The sequence below is a fragment of the Brachionichthys hirsutus genome, chromosome 15, assembly GCF_040956055.1.
Source record: "Brachionichthys hirsutus isolate HB-005 chromosome 15, CSIRO-AGI_Bhir_v1, whole genome shotgun sequence".
Lineage (NCBI taxonomy): Eukaryota > Metazoa > Chordata > Actinopteri > Lophiiformes > Brachionichthyidae > Brachionichthys > Brachionichthys hirsutus.
Window position 1 is genome coordinate 6569501 of NC_090911.1, and position 16463 is coordinate 6585963.

The 16463-nt window shown below is 40.7% G+C and overlaps 1 protein-coding gene across 1 annotated transcript; it reads left to right on the forward strand.

Moving 5' to 3' along the window:
- The first annotated feature begins 3572 nt into the window (after positions 1 to 3572).
- asic1c (acid-sensing (proton-gated) ion channel 1c) lies at positions 3573 to 15418 on the forward strand. The gene is made up of 11 exons (XM_068748873.1): positions 3573 to 4208; positions 6639 to 6789; positions 7218 to 7345; positions 10924 to 11074; positions 11161 to 11217; positions 11657 to 11810; positions 12029 to 12120; positions 12419 to 12498; positions 12868 to 12939; positions 14279 to 14331; positions 15340 to 15418. The coding sequence occupies exons 1-11, from the start codon at positions 3573 to 3575 to the stop codon at positions 15416 to 15418; spliced, it is 1653 nt and encodes a 550-aa protein (XP_068604974.1).
- Positions 15419 to 16463: the final 1045 nt, after the last annotated feature.

Consider the following 16463-nt stretch of genomic DNA (forward strand, 5'->3'; position numbering starts at 1 on the left):
GGGAAATTGTAATTATTAAGATAATTATGTTTTTTATGATTTCACAAATAAGCACATCTTAAAAATATGTTAGTCATATCAACCCTCGGCTTTATGTGGCCAACGTCTGTAACACTGCACACACCTTTTGGAAGTTTTGTTGTTTTTCATATATTAGACATGGAAAAAATCTAATATCTTTACCTTCCCTTCATCCTCAAATATTACTAACCCGTTTTATCCCTGGGGTCAATCTGACTCCAGGGATATTAGCCTGCAGAAAATGATTTATAAAAAATTGTTGACCAAGTGTTTGTTTGAGGGACTGCTTATTTTTTTAATACATAAATAACCCCTTGATGATAATGAAACATTGACCTGTCCTCTAGTGCCACCATCAGGCCAAACTTTAGAATTAGTTAATTCTAAGAATTTATTTGAGTTTTCAAGTATAATTCTAGTGACTGACTTTATAAACTGGCATGGCAGCACCCATTGAACATCTTCCAAATAACTGAACACCAACAAAGTTGGGACTGCCATGACCTTCTGGAGCAGATGTTCCATTTAAGATCTGAAGATGGAGACACATCTGTTCTGGAAGAGAGAAAGATCCATCCTTATGATTGAAGTAGGACGTAAAGGAACAATGAGAGGAAACAATGTTGCAGGAGAGTCATGGAGCCCTTTGAGCCGTTTGATCGTCACTACGGTGGAAACAAAGTAACTCAATGAACTGAGCTACTGCAGAACATTCTAGATACATTCATTGGTGTGAGTATAGTAGGTCTCACACAGAGGCAAGTTTTACACAGTTAAAACAGCTTGGGCTCAAACCCTAGACGAGAAGAACACCACTGGGTGCAATATGTGTTCAGCACATTGAGAAAATACCATCATGATAATTTTATACTTTATCAAGTGTACCCACCAAATTATGAAAAGTCAGGAAAAAAACGTGAACTGTTATTCTTTGAATGATAAACATTGAATGAAGTCTGAGCATAACAGGAGTGTTAAGAAAGTCCCCCCCCCCCCCAAAAAAAAAGATGCAGGGTAAATACAGAACTCCTGCCTCATACTTTAATCTATTCCTCAGCATGTCAGCTGGTCCCATACTTAAACTTACATTTGCACCAATCAGTTTTTGTAACCGTCCGACTGCGTTCGTGTGACATTTTCCCTGATCTGAATACAATGTCTCAGCCTTACTCTCCCTGCCTTCATCGCTGGTTTCCAGCCGGAGCAGGCAGCTGTTTGGAGCAGACTCGGCTCCATGCTCCGTCTACCCCAACAGACAAACATAGTGATGAGCATTCAGCGTAAGAAACAGATGGAGACCAAAAATAGAGCTAAAAGGGGACAAAGAGTCAGACTTGTATACAGCAGGTGGACTCGCATGTGACTCCAAGTAAAAGCCAGTTTTGCTTGCTGTCGCGACATGTCTGCTGGTTTTTAACAGGCAGCTATTGCTCTGCTGACTTTATGAGCAGTTAATGTGAGTGTTTTTTTTCTTTGTTATTTACACATGGTTGTGCAGATGTTTACATAAAGTCTGCTTCCTTCAGCCTACAGTACATACAGAGTTTCTGCAACTTTTGCCCCCAAATCAACTAATAAATGAAATGACTGATGGGTTCAGCTTCAGTGATGATGGCTTAGAATTAGACAATACATCAGGAAATATACACATAGATACACAAACATAGGCCATCACTCAAAAGCATGAACCAAAAAAAGTACAATTAAAGAGTTTATGAGTCGTAGTAAATGTTGAATAATAGGTACCTTATAAATACCAAATTGAAAGAGGCTCAGATTACAGCTAGTCAGTGTTAAAGATGGTAACGACGATGATTGTCATCCATTGCCTGTGTAACCTCTGGAGCTGGGACTAATGAAATTGAAATTGACCTTTTGACCAAACTGCTGACGAGGGACATTTCGTTGACAAGACCAGAAGAGCTTTTTGCCTCCATTGAGACCGCATAGACCAACTCGGCTCACGCGTTAAACTCTGCACTTCATTTTGCTTCATATCTACTGCCATGTTTCCAAGGAACCCAAGTAGAAAGGAAATCAATGCAGCTATTCAATCAGGCAGTCGGCTGTTACTCCGGTAAGGTGGCATTATTTAATTATTTAAATTATTTAAAGATCTCTTTTTGTAGATCCCCATTAGGTTTATAACATTGTGTGTGTGGCTATTTAAACACAATCATCAGTTCAGACCTGACAGTTTAGATCTGGCATCTTTTTATATTTCTGCATTATAGCAAAAGCCATTTCCAACATTCTCTGTTGTATTTATACTGGGTGAATGATGATGATGATGATGAATATATTTATTTGATAAAATGATTTCATTTTAATTATTTAAGTCCAGCCATTTGGTCTATTATACACAAGTACACACATTAATGCAACATTTACAGTATTTAGTTTTTTTTTTTTTTAGTTTTAGCAAACATTTCTAATAACCATGCAAGTAATTTGGGTAATTCTCAACGGAAAACATTTAAGCAAATATAGAGAGTTGAGCATTCTCTCAGCTACAATTCTCTGTTAGTCTAATACATGCATCAAAACACCTTCATTAGCAGCTGGACCTCCTCCTGCATGCAGCAGGATGTCAGAACTCATTACACTGCATTTGTAAAATAACATTTGATACCGGCTGAAGACAACTGCACACTGTGATGTGGATAATTCTAACACATTTTAGAGGTGTTTTTCAATTATTTTTCTGAAATATGCAACTGCTTCCCAGTTATCATTAAATAGAAGTATTGATTTGCAGATTCTTGAATATTAATTAAAATAAAATCTAAATACATTTTAGGTTTTTTTATGTGGCGGAATTTACATTACAGTTATTTCTGCTTCGATTAATACCTCCCTCTCCTCGTTGCTATAATCATTGGAGATCTACTTCATCACCAAAGGAAAACAGTTTCCTCCACTGGCTCCACCTCACTCTCCAGTCGTGTGTGTAGGGGAGCAGCGCGTTTTATATTTCTTTCTGCAGACTGCAAGTCAACAGACTAAAAAGCATCTCCTCATCCGTGGAAAAAGGGAGGAGTTGGCTTTTGGGCAGCTACTGCACAAAGAGAGAAGCCGGCAAAATCTGCAAGTATTGTCTGTTACTGAAGAGAGAGAGATGCTGACGTGAAAAATCTGAGCAACAGGGGTAAGCCGCTCTGGATTTTCAAAGTGATTAGCTCCGGGAGTGAAGTCGTCGCTCGCGTACATTTGCAATTATCATGTCCATTTATCCATTGATGGACTGCAGGTAGTCACGCTTGATAGTTTTTGTCAGTGATCCGGCTGTTCGTCCTCATAAAGGAATCATTATGTAAATCCATTTCACCTCCTTTCAGGAGTTCAGTTCTTATTGTTGAGATCTTCACCGCAGACAATTCGGAAGCCTTGAACACTGGGACAGCTGTTTGTTTGGACGTCCTGGAATTTGGGATAAAAAAAAAAAAAGCCTGGAGATGATGTAAAGAAAGCTCTTCCATATTTCTTGGATATCAAGGAGGGACTACGAATAAAGAGCATTTGATACTTATCTGTATTGACAACAAGCAGTTATGGTTGAAGCACGCGCGTCTGAATCAGCCACTTTCCGTTCACACAGACAAAAGGATGCCCAAGAGACGCCTCACAAAAATACGGATTCCGGCTTCAAACCGTTGAAAGAGATCACAGTGGACTTTATAACGAGGACCAAGATCCACGGTTTGAAGTTTGTTTTCTCATCAGACAAGTCAAAACTGCAGCGGTTCATCTGGGTCATGGCCTTCTTTGTTTGCGTCGGCCTCCTCATCACCTGGTCCTTGAATCGAATCCTTTATCTGCTGTCCTACCCGGCTATCACAAAGATCTACATGGTATGGGCCCACAACATGTCCTTCCCGGCTGTTACTTTCTGCAACAAAAATGTGTTTCGAGTCTCGAGTCTGACCAAGGATGACCTGTATCACAGCGGCTACTGGTTGGACCTCATGTATCCCAATCACACTGTCATGGAGAGCAGCCTGTCCATCCTTAAAGACAGCCACAAAAAGAGTCTTCTGAGGCTGCTGGACTTCAGAAATTACAGCCCGCGCCCCGGTCACCACATCAACACCACGGAGATGATGGGACGCCTCGGTCACCAGTTGGAGGACATGCTGCTGGAGTGCAGGTTCCGAGGGGAAAACTGCACCTTCAAAAACTTCAGCACCGTATGTACGGAAAGAATGATGGCTTCTGTTCGTGGATCTGAATGTTCCTTGCAAGGTGTATTAATAATTCATGGAAGCGGGCAATCTCTCAGGGATCTTTTTGGTGTTGATGCTTCACATCTTTAAATGAGCCTGTTCTGTTTTTAGCTCTTAGCCTTTTTGCATCAAAGGGAAACATTTTTTTCAAGAAAACATAGATGAAAGTAAAATCGGCGTCATCGCTTCATCAGGGACTTCTGTGTTTGTTTTGTGGTTTCTCGTTTGGTTATAATAAAAACCCGGTTTTGTTTTAACAGTGTTAAGAAAGACAAATCCCAGCATCAATAATTCAAACAACATCATAATTTTGGCTTCTATAATTTAAAATATGGAGAGGAGAGGGAGCTAAATGGTCTTGATTTCAGCTGCGGCTCAGTAGCCCTTACAGCCAATAATTTATAAGCATGCAATGAAGCTGCTTGTGGGAAATCGATGATGTTGCAACCCATAGGTGCCTGAATGATAATACCTTCAAACTAGCAGCTGATAACGTGCAATGATATTTAAAAAGGCTGCAGACGAGAGGTTTCAACAGAACAGACTATTGCAGGATGACCCACACATGTCTTTGCAAACTTAACCCCTCACCTTTACAGATATGAGCATAAGAAATGTACCTATGTCACCCTCAACTCAGCTTGGGGCACGTATGAAGCTATAATATATCAGCTGCCAATGTCATCCCTGTTTTGCAATAATCACTTCAGATTTTTTTGGGTAGAGAGTTAAAATTCTTCAAAGCCTTCATGGGTATTTACATTTACATCTTTAATAACATAAGGAATTCTGGTTTTATCGCAACTTAAATTTGCACATTGTTTTAAAAACACGGCATAGTAATTTGTAGACCACATTTTCCAGCCGGCAGAGAACAGAAGCAATGTCTTTTCGGTCTGAGCTGCAGCTGGTCACTCTGGCATCAATCACTCATTATGTTCTCTTGACATCAGCTTTGGCGCGGGCGGGCGGGGGGGGTGGGGGTTGAATTTTTGCCAGCAAGCCTCTTACGGCAGCCTCACCTTATTGTCTCAAGCAGAAATTTCTTTGGCAAATGTGATGAAGAAAGACATTGACAACCAAATTGTTGGGCGAGCCAGAAAAACATCACAACAGCACACACAATATCTTGTCAGGATGACTGTAATCATTAATGGTGCTCTATTTACCAAATTTATAATATGGAGGCAACCAAAAGTAAGGTAACAATTTCATTTTGAATTAAACATTAGATTTACCATGTAACCAGTTAAAAGTGCCACTGAATTTTTTGCATCGTTTGGACTGTGTGTGTGTGTGTGTGTGTGTGTGTGTGTTTGGCTAGTGTGTGTGTGTCTGATTAACCTATATTCAAGCTCTTGATAAATGTCGCTGTTTCTAATTAGTTTCTGATTTTGTTTGCTTGGTTTACTTTGTGTATATTGAGAAATGTACTGTCATAAATGCAGGTTTAACGTCAGTGACAAAACATCATTTTGTCTCCGTTTTCAAAAAAAAATAGAGAATTGGCAATTTTGACCTAGATTTTTATATCTTGCACTATAAAGTTTGGATTTTGTCTACTGGATTTCATCAGTATAATTTGAACTGAATTGATATTTTTAAAACTGCACAACTTTAAATTTATGTGTATGAAATGCAGTTTTTCATATTTATTACATAGCAAGCAGTTTTTGAATTTTCATGTTCCTGTCTCAAATTTGTGTATGTTCGATTCGATTGGAAGCTTCCTTGGACTATGTTCAAAGTTTGGCCCAATATCTGAAACTCTTCCATTTCCAGACAAGATTAATTCGTTTTTTGACCGAATTAGCTGTGGATAGACACTTTTACCAAATCAAAGGGAAATATATATTTTTTTTAAAAGGTCGATCTACCAGTTGTGAATGTTGAAGGAAGAGGAATTCAGATTGATTCAGTTACTTAGAACAGACGGGTTCTCACTGTGAGCGAAGCTACTGCAGTGATGAAACAACAGGCCGTAAGTGCTGCCGAGGTTCACTAAGTTGAAATACACAAATGTCTTTTACGAAGCCAATTTACAGTTTGTTTGTGTGTTTGGAAAGCTTCTGCCTCAGATGCTTAAGATGTAATGACGGCAAACTACTACAATCCTAACCCTCTAACATACTCTGGGGGGGGGGGAATTGGATAAAGATTGATTGCTACACTGCTGCTACTTAGAAAAGGTCATTTATTTCTCAAATCAGAGTCAGGTGCCGTTTCTTTTTAAGTCCATGCTGCTTTCTCTGGTAATCACAGAACCTCTGCAACGATTCCTGCACGAGAGGCTGGCGTGCATCTCGTGCAGTTTACCACAGCACAATGGAGCGGGTTCAGCTTTTCACTCACGCTCTTCCTTCTTCTTCTCTTTTTTTCCTTTGCTCTTCACAGATTTACACGCGCTACGGAAAATGCTACACATTCAACTCGGGATTAGATGGCAACCCTTTGTTGACGACGCTGAAAGGCGGCACTGGGAATGGCTTAGAGATCATGCTGGATATTCAACAGGATGAATACCTGCCTGTTTGGGGAGAGACAGGTCAGCGCAACCTTTCTCTGAAACGTTTTGACTTGTACAGACAAACCTTTTGTGAAAGTCTCGTTCTTTTTGGCTTATTCTGGAAATCCTCCCACTGTACCTCTACTCCATTGTCATTTCTGTCATCCCAACATTTTCCAAGGTTCCCTGCTTCACTTAGCCTCTAAATGTCTACATATCTAATCTTGCTATGTTTCTCCATGTCTCTAATTGACAGGTCTAATGAAAGGGATTCATTGACATTCAATTTACGGCCCAGAACATTCATAAAGTACATACATAGCCTGTACTAAATGATTAGCTGTAAATCTGTTGAACGCTGGGCCAACACGCTATCTCTGATCAACATGGCGTTTAGAAGCACTAACCATCAGTGCCGCAGGTCGCCATATCCTTTTGTTACATTTTCTGGCGTGCTGTATCCACAGATGAGACGTCCTATGAAGCAGGCATCAAGGTTCAGATCCACAGCCAAGATGAGCCACCCTTCATTGACCAACTGGGATTTGGTGTGGCCCCTGGTTTTCAAACTTTTGTGTCATGTCAGCAGCAACTGGTACCGAATGTTCCGCCTCCTCCCTTCCGACCGTGATCGTTTCTGCGCCGCTTCCTGCTGTGTTTTTACCCCAAATCCACACCGGCCAGTGCCCATGACCTCTGTGTAACAGAGCCAGGAGCAACATCGCATCATTGACGTAGCTTTTGCTACGGATAAGGCTTACGCGCGCAAGCGCTCAGTTTTTCTTGATGTGTGAAACAGAGCAAGTATACGAGTATAGCAGACAAGGCATATTGACAGATCAGGGTCATGCAATAATTGAATTTAAGTATACAAGCTGTTATTGGTTGCAAAAAAGAAACTATCACAGCATGTGAAACTCTCTGGCAGCTCATAGTGTCTTTGTAGTTTTTGTACTGAGCCGTCACCACTTTTATCATGTGAAGAATAAATACTCCTTATTTGAATGCTGGTTTGAATTGTCTTGTGCACCAGCTTCAAAGTGTAGACAGAGAAGAACTGTGAGGGGAACAATACAATCCAGTACAATGCAATACAATACAATGCAATGCAGTACAATGCAATACAATGCAGTACAATGCAATGCAATACAATCCAGTACAATGCAATGCAGTGCAATGCAGTGCAATGCAGTGCAATGCAATGCAGTACAATGCAATGCAGTACAATGCAATGCAATACAATGCAATGTAATGCAATACAATCCAGTACAATGCAACGCAATGCAGTACCATGCAGTGCAATACAATGCAATGCAATACAATCCAGTACAATGCAATGCAGTACAATGCAGTGTAATACAATGCAATGCAATGCAATGCAGTGCAATATGTTACAATACCTCTCATCAATTATTTGTGGATAAAAAATGAGGTGTTTGTACAACATCAAATATTGAGACAGATTTTGTCTGTTTTCAACATTCAACCAATATGAAACTCCTTTAAGACTCACTAAAGTAGCTGCACTGCATGATTTTGTTTTTGTGGGGGGGGGATGTTGACATTGTCAGCATGTTTTCCATCTTGAAACATTTAGAGAATGCCTAGCGTACCTGCCATCCTGATTTCAAGTTTGTGCCGTTAGGTGAGAATGATGACCCTCCGAGATCTAAAAGTCCTACTATAAACTTGATATAGCGACAGAGAAACCGTGTTTCATCTTTGCTTCTCTGCCGTTAGTCAGGGATGACAAAATAATCTATTAGAAATCCTGTGTGCGAGGTCTTGCTAAATTTAATGATAGTTGATGCTAGCAAGACAAAGAAAAACATGATGGCACGCAGGGAAATATCATTGTAATTCAAAGGACAATGGTGCTCCTGCAACAAAACAAATTGCAATGATTAGCTCTGTGATCAAGTGTATTTTTTGCATTGTGCTCCAGGATGATTAAAATCTCTACCACATAATTAGCCACTGCGAAGTCCTGAAGTAATGGATACTTGTCAGGCCTAATTTGAATGATTTTGCTCCTTTAGTCTAATGGCCTCGGTGAGTTCATGAGCATGAGATAAATGACCCAGCCCTGTTTTAGCAGAATAGCATGGGATGATCGAGGCAGCGTTGGGTCTGGTAAAACAGACACTTGGACACCACAAAAATGACAAATGTTGCAGTTGGGAAACATTGGGCCATCCAGCCTGAGTAGAAGGAGAGAATGGCGGAATGACAACCCGCCAGTCCTCACGCACTGCTGGGAGCTGGAGCTGCTCCACTGTTTTGCTGACGGCGGTCTTTCTGTCTGAAGGCTCCTTTGACCACTGTCTCTCCCTTGTTATGCTGCCGCTCTTCTTCTTCTTTTATTTTTGATAATGACGTGGGCTGTGTTCCCTCACCCCCCCCCCCCCCCCCCCTCGCCTTAGATGAGACATCCTATGAGGCCGGCATAAAGGTGCAGCTTCACACTCAGTCAGAGCCTCCTTTCGTCCATGAGCTGGGCTTTGGGGTCGCCCCCGGCTTCCAAACGTTCGTTTCCACCCAAGAGCAGAGGGTAGTGTATGACTGACTGTCTAGGCTTGCTGCATGCCATGGGAATTGTATTATTAAACAACTACACCCATCATTAAGTTTTTCACTTTCATCTGCCCCCCCCCTCCCTAAGGAATGGATCCTTCTGCTCCTCCCTCTGTGTGGCTGAAGCAACAAACATGCACCGTCTGCTGTCCGTCCCTGTCGCCATAGTTTCCTCTGTGTTATATTGTAGATGCCGGTAAAGAGCAGCTGATGTGTTTCATTCCAGCTTTAGGCCATTAACTCTGTATTTTCTTCAAACTCAGCTTTACCCTTTCGCTGCCATGCACAGTTCTGTTGACATTTCTTTCTGTTCTCGGGGCGAGCCAATGGAACCCTCGTTTTTAATGCCATCTTGAGGGTCCAGACAATGTCATTTATTGGGTATTTGTTTACCCCTGATGCATCAGTTTATGGCACTAGGGATTTATCGCAAGTCTAACGGGCCTTATTCTGAGCTCAATAAAGGATTAATCATGTTTCCCAGTTTAAGCCACCCCTTAAATGAAATTCCCTCCCTCCCTTTCTCCCTCACTTTTTTTATCGACTAAATGACCAGCAGATTGTCAGAGTGAGCCCGGTTAGAGCCGGTGGAGATTTCAATGAGCCTTGATTTGACAACAGTAATATCAAGAAGCCTTTGGTGGAGGAACTGCGTGTCCAAATGGTCCTTAAAAGTTAGTGTCTGGTACAAAAAATGAGTGTTTGAGGGAGTTCTCAACAGATGACGCACACACACACTCCCACATGCATGCATGCACACACACAAGTGCATTGCTGCAGTTATTCAACCCATGGGCTCAGGTTATATTTAGTATGAACCAAAACCTTAAAATTCATGCATTCAGTATTCCTCATTAGTGGCTTCATATAAAACTCCCTGACTTTCTCATGCATGCTCTTGACCTTTAATGAGAGTTTTATCTCTAATGAGACTGGAAAGCTACTCCTTTACAGCTACGCCTCATTGTTAAATTCACAGGGCCATGCAGTCCGAGTCATAACCTCTCACAGGTTCAGATAAGAAAATAAGAGTTAATTGACAATAAAAATCTACATTTATAGCCTCTGGACAGTAGCGTATTAATACAAATCATTTATTTATTGCATACTTGCTGTAAAATAGGTTTAAAGCTCTGTTTAATGACTGTTGGATTCAATCCAATTCATGTATTTGTTCATTCAAAAACTGTTTATTGTTCCGAACTCTGTTTTCAGGGTTGCAACATTTGTCCATTGATTGTGGTGTCCTGTCTGAAACTACATATTTTAGGGATGTATCTTAAGCTTGCCTCTATTCCCATGGTACCCTGCTTCCTACCAGGGACTAGACCTGCATCCGTAATGTTCTGCATGGTGTCTGCTTGCTGCTACATAAGCAACACTGTTCGTGTGACTGGACATTTTGCACCAATATCGTCTCAGTGCACATTTTCATTTAAGCGCCCCTGTATTTTTCCTTTTGATTTTTGTAGCGTATGGGTTTTGTGGGCTCGTTGTCCTCTCCTGTCCTCCTGCTGTGCCGGTCTTGCATTGATCGTATTTGTCGTAATCCTGTGTGCAGACGTACTGAGGGAAAACATGTGCTGTTTGCGGTTTCAGCTTCAGTACCTCCCTCCTCCTTGGGGAGATTGCAAGTCGACTCCCATAGACTCTGACTACTTCTCCACATACAGCATCACCGCCTGCCGCATTGACTGTGAAACTCGTTACCTGTTAGACAACTGCAACTGCCGGATGGTCCACATGCCTGGTAGGATTTCAGAAAGTCCTGTCCAATAAACACAGCTTGGTTTTTTTCACGTGTAATTGTACTCACTTTTGCAATATTCCAAACAGGATCCTCCGCTGTTTGCACTCCTGAGCAGTATAAAGACTGTGCTGACCCAGCTTTAGGTGAGCCGGCGCATTTTACTGCATGATTATCAAATGTTAATGTGATAGTTGCACATTAATCTCTGAATTCAACCAAGTGTTCAGCAGTAGAGCCGTGCGACTATTCCATCATTTATATGGTACCTCTATAGCTTTAATTCAAAATTGCTTTACTCTCACATGAAGCAGAATTATAGAGCAAAATTATTGTTGGAGAATTTCATTATCAGGATTTGTGATGTGTCTGTGCTTCGAATGAAACCAACAGAGCCTTTTTTTTTATCTTCTGCATTATAGCTTCATAAATTGCTTTCATGGAAAGTGAACGATGGCAGCGGATGTAGTTTTTCCTGTTGTGTGAAGAGATTATTTTAGCGGAAACTGAGAGCCTCTGTATGCAGGTTTGTTTGATTCTCCGCAGTGATTTCTATATTTTTTAAACCACTTTGATCATTCACAGACTTTTTGGTAGAGAAAGACAACGATTACTGTGTGTGTCAGACCCCCTGCAATATGACTCGCTATGGCAAGGAGCTGTCCATGGTTAAGATCCCCAGTAAGGCATCTGCTAAATATCTGGCTAAGAAATTCAACAAAACTGAGCAATATATTGGGTAAGTACTGTTTGGTAGTAGTCAGTTATTCAGATGTAATTTCTGTTGATGGGTTGGTATACTGTTGCATAGCATGCCTTTGGGTCTCCATCGTTCACCTTCAATATAACAACAATGAAAGATACTCACACAGGAAGTGGGATACATCATTTTATATACTATATGATCATCAGAAATAAAACTCTCTTGGACGTGCGCTTTGTCTCTCCTCTCCCCAGAGAAAACATACTGGTCTTGGACATCTTCTTTGAAGCCCTGAACTATGAGAAGATTGAGCAGAAGAAAGCTTATGAGATCGCAGGTCTTCTTGGTAAGATTCTCACGGTTTTTAGGCTCAATGTGATTGGCCTCTGGTATCAGCTGCTGTCGCTCATTTCACCGTCTCTAACCTGGGGCATTGAGGTTAATCTTTGAATTTGTGAAACGCCGTGAGCACAATTTCATAATCTGATCCTCTTGGAAGGGCAGTCGGGTTGGGTCTGAGGAGAAGTTGGTGCTGGACTTCGACAATTCTGTCTCGATTACGCTGAGAGACGTGAATGTGAAGCAACAGCAAAGGGAACTGTTTCGCCCGTCATCTGTTCATGCTTGTTCATTTCTTTTTCTAGGTGACATTGGAGGTCAGATGGGGCTGTTTATCGGAGCCAGCGTGTTAACTATACTGGAAATATTTGACTACCTATATGAGGTCAAGTGATTCTAGATTTTATACTTTATAAAATCGTTCAATATATTTCCCATATTTGAAAGAAGTTATTTTAAAATATATATATAAATATAAAGCTGCAATTAGCCAGTTATCTTAGCTTTGCATAAATAGTAAAGTAAAGACTTGTTTGCATGAGAACTGGTTCCACTAAGAAGTAATCCAACACATATTATGCAGTACAAATACAACAGAAATACTTCCTGTTCCCAGTTCCTATGCTAAGCTGCTTCTAGCATTATTAACTATGTCCCCTTGCTATGAAATATAAATGTACTTACAGTGGTAATGCTCTCTGACTGCAATGTGTCCCGCTGGTGTCTAATGTGTATCTGCTGTTTTTGCATTTAGGTGTTTAAGGATAAGGTTTTGAACTACTTCACACGGAAGAAACGGCCCCAGCGTTGTCAGAGCGACAATCTGGTAATTCTAGCCTCTCTGATTGAATGAAATGAATGAATGGTTTGGTTGACCTCTCCTCTTCTCACTATCTGGAGGATGGGGTGGGGGGTGACTAGTTGAGGACACCGTCAGAGTTGATCTTCATTCTCTAGAGGTCTTGTTCTGTGGTGGGGACATCAGGAGGTTGCATACCTTTCTAAAGGACTCCCAGCAGTAGACTAAGATACAAAAAGAATGACGATCAACAATTTTATGAGTGTTGAAAGAATAAGTTGAAAGCAGAACAGAATTGTGAGGCCTGGGGATTCCATTAACCCTTCATGATCAACTCATTTTCAAAGCCTTCCAGGCTATAAAATCCATTTTATCATCAAACTGAAAACTAAAGTGAACATTTCTATCCTGCCCATCACAACATTCTGCACATTCCAGCAGTTTGGAGTGGCTTACAGGTGCATTCACTTTGTCTGCAGACTATTTTGTTAGCTTTGTACAGCGCAGCTAAGTAATTATTCATGGATATAAGAAGGAAAATGTTGTATGCTCAGGCTTGATGCGTTTTTTTCTTAACATCTAAAGCTATTCTGAAACACTAGTCCTAATATTTCTCTAACAGGATGTGAACAATCTGGAGGCTAGAGCAGAACAAAACGTTTTACAGAATATAGCTAATCCAATACCTTAAAAGTAAAACACTACTTTTGTCTGAAAATAGAATACCAGTCTTACTGACAGATGATTGGAAATGCGTCTTCTTATTCTTTGTTTGAGCAGAAATACTTTTTCAGAGCATTTTTTCAACGTATGAAAAAACAAACGTTCTCTTTGTTTTGAACATGACGAAAAAGTCACGGGTTTGTCTCTGCATGTCGGCTGTGTTCTTGCATGCTTGGTTGCCTTTGGTTCAGTAATTGGTTTCAACACTGATGAGAAGGGGGGGGGGTGCAGCATTGTTTTTTGGGGGATCCGTTTTTTATCATTCAAAGTATGGCAGAAGAGGAAGCATTGATTTAGTGGGCTGATTTTACTTATGTAGAACATCTTCTGTATTCTTGCCCATTTGTGTCATCCATTTGTAATTCTTTTCAACATTTTCAATAACCACATTTTATCTGGCCCTTTGTCTCTTCACCACTCAAACAACCCAGTAATAAAGTAATGCATTTAGTAATATCTATAGTTTAGTTTACATGTCTCTTTGTTTTCCCAGCTTGTTAGATTTTTTTTATTTTAAACACCCAGAGGGTTAAAAAAAAAAAAGACGCGTTTTTCTTGTAGTTTAACTATTGGCTTTTGCATTGTGTTTTATTTTCATTTCAGTCACCCTCATCCATCTTTCTTTTCATCATGTCTATTCCAGGAGTTTCCAGAGAATCCAACCAGCCTTGGTGTCACGCCTAATCATGCCCCCAGGTAGCAAACCCCGTTGATAATAGATACTCCCTCCCATGCTGTCGCTCTCTTTCATACTTTATACCATTTCATACATCATTTCCTCAGTCGTTGCAGATGATTTCGTCGGCTTTGGTAGACAGTCAACAGACGGGTTATTGCCTAAATGCATTTGGGCATTTTAATATCTGGTTGTGTGTTAGTTTTGGTGTTTCAAAGGAAGACATGAGTTGGTTGGTTTCTCTAAGCAAGCATAAATGTTTGACTTTCTGCACTATGCAAAAAAAATTAAAACAAAAAACCCTGCTGAATAATAATGCTTTCTTTCCCATAGGAGAAAGTCCAGCACTCCTGAGAAAACAGACTCTCATGCATTTATGTTCAAATCGTGAAGCCACACGAGAGCTCTTTGTTCCCCTGCAGCACAGTGCTCCATTTATTGGCGCTACGTTTGAGGCTCACGCCAGATAACATCACTCGATGCATTGCTTTGTGATGTTACCACAGGTCCTGCGCATGCAGTGAGTTTGCACAAAATACAAATGGTTCTTTGTCTGCTGAAATAGCCGTTCTGCCAGCGGGACTGGCAGTGCTTGTTATCCACATGTCAGCAGTTATCTACTCGTAGCGAGGAACACGCAAGGAGATGCGCCCATGTGGATGTCTCCACTCCAGTAAATAGAAGAATTGAACATGCCAGTGTAAAAGAAAAACAGGACTAAAATATGATGTCTTTCTTTCTCTTCTCCCTCCTTTCATTCATCACCTAATCGTTCCCCACATTTGTTACTAACATTTATTGTCATCGTTATAAATCGTATCACTGTGTCTGATACATTAATAATGATCAACCTCATTTTTTTCTGTTTACTCAATTTGTCTTTGCCTTGCATTGTTTGTGTCTTTTCTGTGGGTCATTTTCTTTCCTTACGTCACCATCACCATCATCATCATCCTCACTCCTTTCATCACCCATCCCCTAATCCGGTTGAACTCGTCTTCCCTCCTTCCCTCCCCTCTGTTTTGCAGAGCACCTGTGACACCCTCAGGAGTCAATCGGACAGTCTCGGATTCACGGCGAACACGTTACCTCGTCACCCGACTCTAGGCAACTTTGAGGAGTTTGCTTGTTGACAACATAAAGCAGGGGTCGTGTGCGGGAGGTAGGGGTGGGGGGGCACACACACGCATCCGGGGACTTGAAAGCAAACTGTGAAATGTATCTCATGTTGAGTGTAGAGCTCAAAACCGCATAGTAGATCTTATCAATGCCTGAATAGAAATAGAATACGATCATCAGAAGAAAAATAAACCACTTCCAGAACAGTACTCAGGTTTACCTGCCGTTTTTTTTGCGTCATGTGGTCACTTGAGCGTACAATCAGTCGAGGCAGAGGTTTCCAAAAAAGGGTTTTTTGGCCTATGTTGAGATGAGTTGCACAGTACTGTTGGTTTGCTGTACATCAAACTATTTGTGGATTGTAATGTGTAGCATTGTAGTTTTCGGTCAGTGTTACGTCGCCGGCATCTAACCAATGCTGTACTGAGTGACATTATACTATCGTCACAAGTTTGAACAGGAGAGCACTTTAAGAAATGTGCTCGACCGATTGTCGATTAAAAGAGCTGCTCACACCTGAGTTATAACAGTAGACAGGTGTTTAATGTTGCCTTTTGCTAATATGAGGCTTTGCCTCATTGATTATGAGACTGTGCTTATTATTTCAAAAACAGACGAGGAACTTGATTATGTGTGTATAAATACAAGTATCTAGTTTTGTTTCTTGTGGCTCCCAGAACAACAAAAATGACTGAACTGGATGTTTTTGTTAACTGTTTCATGTTTTACAGTTGGCAAGGTTTACAAAAATGTATTTATTTTATTTATTGTTTTTTCATTCTCTGGGTGGGGAGTCGGTGTTATTAGCATGCAGCTTGGTGTAAAAGTTAGTCCAAATTACATTGAATTACTTAAAGAAGAAACAACTGCACTTTTCTTTTACCCTTTTTAATCGGCTTCTTTTTTTCATTGCAGTGACTTAAATATTTGCATCTGCACAATCCCCTGTGATAGAAGTCTGTTCTCTATGGAATACAAACAGAGTTTAAACGGCTCAACAGCAACATTTCCCAACAGACAGAAACTTGTAAAT

Bases quoted from the DNA above. Each gene is read 5' to 3' on its own strand.
- asic1c (XM_068748873.1), top strand. From the start codon at position 3,573: ATGGTTGAAGCACGCGCGTCTGAATCAGCCACTTTCCGTTCACACAGA. The intron at 11,218-11,656 runs GTGAGCCGGCGC...GATCATTCACAG, and splicing joins CTGTGCTGACCCAGCTTTAG to ACTTTTTGGTAGAGAAAGAC. The intron at 11,811-12,028 runs GTAAGTACTGTT...TCCTCTCCCCAG, and splicing joins AAAACTGAGCAATATATTGG to AGAAAACATACTGGTCTTGG.